At 41.3% G+C, this 7,500-nt stretch overlaps 1 protein-coding gene across 3 annotated transcripts in view; it reads right to left on the reverse strand.

Moving 5' to 3' along the window:
- LOC119598549 (serine/threonine-protein kinase PEPKR2-like) overlaps positions 1–7,500 on the reverse strand; it is a 51,354-nt gene that overhangs the window by 5,023 nt on the left and 38,831 nt on the right. For all 3 annotated transcript variants that reach the window (XM_037948182.1, XM_037948181.1, XM_037948180.1), the window contains 3 exons: positions 1,894–2,106; positions 982–1,120; positions 289–415 (listed from right to left, as the gene is read on the reverse strand). In XM_037948182.1, the coding sequence (XP_037804110.1) occupies positions 289–415; positions 982–1,120; positions 1,894–2,039 (412 nt within the window). In that variant the 5' untranslated portion in view covers positions 2,040–2,106. The remainder of the gene's footprint in view (positions 1–288; positions 416–981; positions 1,121–1,893; positions 2,107–7,500) is intronic.

Here is a 7,500-nt window from a genome sequence, read left to right on the forward strand (position 1 = left end):
ACAACCAAGGAAAATAAACAAACAAGGAAAATAAACAAACAAGGGAAAATAAACAAACAAGGAAAATAAACAAACAAGGGAAAATAAACAAACAAGGAAAATAAACAAACAAGGGAAAATAAACAAACAAGGAAAATAAACAAACAAGGAAAATAAACAAACAAGGAAAATAAACAAACAAGGAAAATAAACAAACAAGGAAAATAAACAAACAAGGAAAATAAACACAAACAAGGAAACCGAGCAAGCAAGCAACGCAAAGGCCGAGGCTGGCGAGCCGTGACCCACCCACGTAGTCCGGCGTCCCGAGCACCTCCCTCACTTCGATGTCCGACAGCAGGATGCGCGAGATCCCGAAGTCGCACAGCTTGACGTCGCTGTCGGGGTGCTGGCCCATCAGCAGCAGGTTCTGGGGCTGGGGGGAGGGGCACGGTCAGGGGGGTGGGGAGAAGGAGAGAGAGAGAGAGAGAGAGAGAGAGAGAGAGAGAGAGAGAGAGAGAGAGAGAGAGAGAGAGAGAGAGAGAGAGAGAGAGAGATGGAGAGAGAGAGAGAGAGAAGGATCTGATTCTTAGCAATAAAGATAACATCATTACATCGACAGTAGTAACAATGACAACAAAGGATTGGAGAATAACAGAAAAATGGTATTCATAATAGAGATTAAATTTACTGAATACTCTCTCTCCATGCAAGAAATAGTCTTGGGTAATGAAACAAGAAAAATATGATAGTTATTTAAGCATTTACTGCTATAAATAACGAAAATAATGATGTCTATTGGAAACAAATTTAGTAAAATTTTACGCTGAAGAAGCTGTTGGCTCTGGCTGAACGCCCTGAGCTGCTACACATTAATTGATAATTAATTAATTAATTAACATTAAATAATAATAAAAATTTCACCTAAAAAAAAAATAATAATAAAAACGTTACTAAAAACAACCCTATTAAACAAAATTACAACCACACCAAGGAGCTCACCTTCAGATCCAAATGAGCGATGTTGTGCGCGTGAAGGTAGCGAAGAGCGCTGAGGATGTTGATCATGTAGCGCCTCACGACCTCCTCCTCCAGACGCTCCTCCTCGTCGATGACCCTCTGCAGTTCGCCTCCAGAGGCGCTGGTGGGGGGCGGAGGGCGCGTTAGTGTATAGATTTTTTCATAATTTTTATTTTACTTTTTCCTTCTGGGTCTGAGTGTGTGGAATCAGCGGATTATTCTATATATTTTTTATATTATTTAGTTTTATTTTTTCCTTAATTTAGTTTATTCATATTTTAACTGGTTGTTTTTATTGATATATTTTTTTTATAAAAAAAAAATTGAAAAGTTTATATAATAATTCATTTATGATGAATATGGTCTGTTTTGATGGTGTCTCTGGATTAAATAGCTTCTTTCTTTGGTTTTCTTGTTAATTTTGTATACATATCTGCCTAATACGCTTAGTGAAGTTTTTAAAGCTTATGTTTTTAAGGAAACTTGTGATTTAATTTATTCATTTGTTTAAAATCCTTACTACCATTAAAAATAAAAGGGAAGCAATTAAATGTATTCGTGTGGTAATTGGTCAGATAGATTTTTTTTTATGAAGTTTACGAACTGTAGAAAGTTATTTTATATTTTTATTCTCATATTTTATCAGATGTTCCTGACCAGTCCGCTAAAGATGGCTATTATATAACAACAATAGCATTACAATAAGTACATCCCAGCAGAGCGAAGAAAAGAAAGGAGCTGCAACAGACCGCCACAACATTACGACAAAATCATAATAATGAAAAGAAAAAATTTGAAATTCTTGGGCAGTCGGCACCCCCTTTGCAGATCACAGTAAAGAGAATGGGACTACTGATCAGACTACTGATCCCACAGTAGAGCGCAGCGACTCACAGCTCGAGGACGAGGATGACCTCCGAGGAGCTCTCGAATAGCTGGTGCAGCGACACGATCCTGGCGCAGGGCCGCGTCAGGAGCAGCACGGCCGCCTCGTGCAGGATCTCGTGGCGGACGTCCTGCGCGCGCCGCCGCTTGCGCATGAACTTGGCGGCGAACCAGGTGCCCGACGCCAGGCAGCGCGCGCGGCGCACGGCGGCGAACTTGCCTCTGCAGGGGAAGGGGGGGGGGGGTTAGCTGGTGTATGCAGCGTCATGCGCAGTTGCTTCATCATCATTATATTATATCATTTATTAATTGCTATTTATATTTTTTATTATTAATATTATCATCATTCATTATTCTAATTATGTACTATTCATTATCATTTCATTATCATACTACTACATTTCATCATATATTTTTATATTTTCATATACTACATTATGACTATACATATAAAGTAAAGATGATGACTATAATAAAAGGATACAATGATAAAATGTATATATACGATTATGAACATTAAGATAAGGTAGAGAGAAGAGAGAGAGGAGAGAGAGAGAGAGAGAGAGAGAGAGAGAGAGAGGGGAGAGAGAGAGAGAGAGAGAGAGAGAGAGAGAGAGAGAGAGAGAGAGAGAGAGAGAAGAGGAGAGAGAGAGAGAGAGAGAGAGAGAGAGAGAGAGAGAGAGAAGAGAGAGAGAGAGAGGGAGAGAGGAGAGAGAGAAGGAGAGGAGAGAGAGACAGAGAGAGAGGAGAGAGAGGAGGAGAGAGAGAGAGAGAGAGAGAGAGAGAGAGAGAGATAGAGAGAGAGATAGAGAGAGAGGGAGGGAGGGAGAGAGAGAATAGAGCAATGAAAGACAGAGAAAGAGGAGGAAATAGAGACAAGGTCAAAAATAGAGCCAGCGACAGAAAAAGAGACAGAGAGAAAGGAGAGTGAATCGAGAGGAGCAGCGATCGGCTGCATGACTCTACGGGAATTACCCTCCCCCTTCCAAGGCCACACCTAGTCACGTGACCTCACTCCTTTCCCAGCCGCAATGATACCACGAGTAATATTATTACTTATTGAAATGTCATTAAATCATTGTTCCCTGGATACTTATCAACTGTGCAGATAGTTCTTACGGGATGGATGGATAGATTACGTTAGAAAGATAGGTAGATAGACATATAGACAGATAAAGAGACAGACAGCCAAATAGACAGATGGATAGAGAAACAGAGAAACAAAATTAAAGATGATAGACAGATGAACACATACGCATAAACAAATCAAATTTTGAAAAAAATAATAATAATAATAAAAATAACAAAAATATATAAATACAGATTTTCCTTAGATTTTCAACATCCGCAGTTTTTCTATAATTGGAAATCTAAATATATCTTGCTTAACCTGATTATCACTAATTAGTAGATCCTCAAGTGCATGACAAAACGACCCCGTGCATGACCCTCCCTTGCGATGGGTCATGCACAACGTCATGAAATGGAAGAGGAGAGAGATTTTTGTATTGATGTCGGGTGATCATGCAAGAGGGGGGGAGAGGGGGGAGGAGGGAGTCGGAAGGGGAGAGGGAGTGGACAGGAGAAGGACAGAGGGAGGGGCAAGGAGAGTGAGGGGGGGGGAGAGAGAGGGATAGAGAGGAGGGAGAAGGGGAGAGGGAGAGGGAGAGGGAGGGGGGAGGGGAGGGGGAGGAGGATAGGGAGAGGGGGAGGGGAGGGGGAGGAGGATAGGGGGAGGGGGAAGGAGAGGAAGTGGAAGGGGGTGGGGAAACGGGGGAGGAAGAGGGAGAAGGAGAGGGAAAGGGAGAAAAAGAGAGAAAAAGGGTTTGTGTGTGTGTGTATCTGCGTGTCAAGTATGCTTGTGTGAATCCGAATGTGTGTGCAAATGCGTGTGTGCGTTGTTGCGTCTCTGCGTACATGTGCATAAATACGTGGATTGAGGACTCTGACCCCTGACCTCTGACCTCCCTGCTCCATTTCCTATTTCTTCGGACAAAATGGAAATTCTAGGTCACATAACTGCGCCGTGAGTTTTCTGTTTACTAGAAAACCGGGAGAGGGAGGGAAGGAGGGAGCGAGGGAGGGAGGGAGAGGGAGAGGAGGGAGGGAGAGAGAGAGAGAGAGAGAGAGAGAGAGAGAGAGAGAGAGAGAGAGAGAGAGAGAGAGAGAGAGAGAGAGAGAGAGAGAGAGAGAGAGAGAGAGAAAGGGAGACAGATGGGGAAAGAGAAAGGAGAGAGAGGAGAGAGAGAGAGGAGGATAGACAGAGACAGAGAGATGGGGAGAAGAAGAAAGAGAGAGAAGGAGTCCAAAATTCCTTCCTCCTGTGACCCCGCTTGACCCACGCAAAAAAACGGGGGGGGGGGGAGGAGGAGGAGGAGGAAGAGTAAGGGAACGGGGAAGAAAGAAAGGGAAGAGAGATAAAGGGGGAAATAGGGAGAAGGAGGAGGGGCAAAAGGAGATGGGGGGGGAGGAGGAGGAGAAAGAAGGAAGAGGAGGAGGGTAGGAGGTGGAGGAGCTGAGGTAGGGAGGAGGGCGGAGCAGAAGGGGAAGGAGGCGAAGGAACTCCTAATGTCTTTACCAAGTAAGAGTCAGAAGGAGTTTGTTTGTGTGGAGGGGAAGAGGGGGGGAAGGGAGGGGGAGGGGAGAGTATAGAGGGGGGTGATGGAGGGGAGAGGAAAAGGGGAGGAGAGGAAGAGAAAAGGGTGGAAGAGGAGAGGGAAGAATGGAGAGAGAGATGGATGGTTGAGGGGAAAGGGGAGGGGAGAAGAGGGGAGATGGAGGAAGGGGAGGGGGAGGGGGATTTAGTCAAGGGTCATTGGCTCCTTGTGTGCGAACCCGGGATGAGGAGGGACAAGAAGGGGAGAGGATGGGGGGGGATGAGAGGAAGGAGGAGAAAGAGAGAAAGGAAGGAAGGGAAAGGAGAAAGAGGGAGAGGGGAATAGGACAATAAGGTGAAGGAGGAGGGAGAAGAAGAAAATAAGGGAGGAAAAGGAGAAGGAAGAGGATGAGAGGAAACGGGAAAAGAATGGAAGAAAGAGGAAGAGGAAGAGAGAAAGTAAGAAGGAAAGGGAGAAAGAAGAGGAGAGACAAAGGGAGAAGAGAGATGAGGAAGAGGGAGGACAGGGAATGAGGGGAAGAAGGAAAAGAGGAGAATAAAGGAAAAAGCTAAAGGAAAAGCTGGAAGCAGAAATAAGAGAGATAATAATGACAACAACAACAACAATAAGAAGAAGAAGAAGAAGAAGAATGATAATGATGATGATGATGATGATGATATAATGATAATAATAATAAGAATAATAATAATAATAATGATAATAATAATAATAATAATAATAATAATAATAATAATAATAACAATAACAATAACAATAACAATAATGATAACAATAATAATAACAATAATGATAATAACAATAATATCAAAAATAATAATAGTAACAATAATAATAGTAACTATAAAGATAATAATAACAATAATAATAGCAACAGCAATAACAAGTATTCATAATGAGGATAATAATTATAACAAGAACATGAGAAATTCCTCGCCACAAAAACTCCACTTGTCCTTCAGATTCTAGGGGGGGGGGGGTAAGGAAGGGTAAAGCTGAGGGGAGGGGGAGGGGGGGGAGGAAGAGAACGGAGAAGGGGAGTGGGAGGAGAGTGTGATAAATAGAAAGAGAAACAGAGACAATAGACAGAGAGACAGAGAGGGAATACAGCCACGGGAGTAAGTGAAGAAAAAGAGGGGGTAGGGAATGGGGAGATGGGGGAGGGGGAGGATGACGCTCTTCCCCATGCTTCCTCCTTATCAAAGTGACCTTATCTCGGTCGGAAAGGGACCAGGTCAGTGGGCGGCCTTAATGACGGAGAAGGGAGAAATGCGCAGCGAGGGGAGGGGGAGGGGAAAAGAGGAAGAGGAAGAGGGGAAGAGAGGTAGGGGAGAAGGAAGGATGGGAGAGAGGGAAGAGAGGATTAGAAAAGAGAAGAGGGATAGAGTAGGAGGATACAGAGAGAGCGAGACAGGCAGAGAGATAGATAGAGAGAGAGAGAGAGAGAGAGAGAGAGAGAGAGAGGAAGGGGGAGGGGTGAAGAGGGAAGGGGGCGATGTCACGAAAAGTCACGTGACAGAAAACATATCAGGAAATATACGTTCACAGAAATATATTGTTATTGTTATTATTATTGTTACTGTTGCTGTTATCATTGTTGGCATTCCTGCTGATCTGCTGCAATAATAATGATGACGTTTGATGATCAGGTAGTACCTATAATAGCATTAAAATAACAGCAGCAGCATTAATCATAGTGATGATAATGACGATGAGGATGATAATCAGTGACGATAATAATAATCATAATTATTATCGTTATACTTATTGTCGTTATCGATATCAATATGATCATTATCATGATTATGATTATCATTATCATTGCCATTATTATTATTATTATTATTAATATTCTTATTATTATTATTATTACTGTTATTATCATTATCATCATAATCATTATGACCATCACTATTACTGTATTAATTATGAATTATAAACATAACCATAATCATTACCGTTAGTATCAGCATCACTAATGCACAACCATACCTAGAATCATCATCAATCGTATATACATATATAGGATAAAACTATTCTTTCTTGACTTCCTTCTCCCACAAAATCATTTCATTTTCCTTGACCTGTTTTCGCAAAAGGAAAAAAAATACACACGTGTCCTCAATTCGGAGAAGAAATTCCCTGACTGGCACCTCGAGCGACAATCTTTGCAGAAAACTCATATTTTTGAAGATCTTTTTTTTTTTTACTGTTGTTGTTAGCATTATTATCATGTCGATGTTCCTGTTTTCTCTTTCGCTCCCTCATTCTTTTTGGCCCTTTCCCTATATCGGTTGTTGTGTGTGTGGTAATATACATACGCATATTTGCATAATAATATTTTAAACATTATTATTATATATTAAATATTTTTTTTATTATATATTATAATAATATTTTATACAATTATATATAATATATATAAAATTTTATTTTTATATATATATATAATATTATATAATACACACACACAAATAAAATATATATTAATATATATAATTATTATATAATATATATATTATATATATATATATATAATATATGCATGTATTTATAAAATATATATATATATATATATATATATACATATATATATATATATATATATATGCATATATACACCCTATGTATATGTGTGTGTGTATGTGTGTCTATACAGAGAGAGAGAGAGAGAGAGAGAGAGAGGGGGAGGAGAAGGAGAGAGAGAGAGGAGAGAGAGAGACAGAGAGAGGGGAGGAGAGAGGAGGGAGAGAAGGAGAGAGAGAGAGAGAGAGGGAGGAGGAGGGAGAGAGAAGGGAGGGAGGAGAGAGAGAGAAAGAGAGAGAGAGAGAGAGGGGGGAGACGGGGGGGGAGGGAAGGAGGAGAGAGAGAGAGAGAGGAGGGAGAGAAGAGAGAGAGAGAGAGAGAAGAGAGAGGGGGGGGGAGGAGAGAGAAGAGAGAGGAGAGAGGAGAGAGAGGAGAAAGGAGAAAGAGGAGAGAGAGAGAGAGAGAGAGAGAGGAG

The sequence above is a fragment of the Penaeus monodon genome, chromosome 41 (genome assembly GCF_015228065.2).
Source record: "Penaeus monodon isolate SGIC_2016 chromosome 41, NSTDA_Pmon_1, whole genome shotgun sequence".
Taxonomy (NCBI): Eukaryota; Metazoa; Arthropoda; class Malacostraca; order Decapoda; family Penaeidae; genus Penaeus; species Penaeus monodon.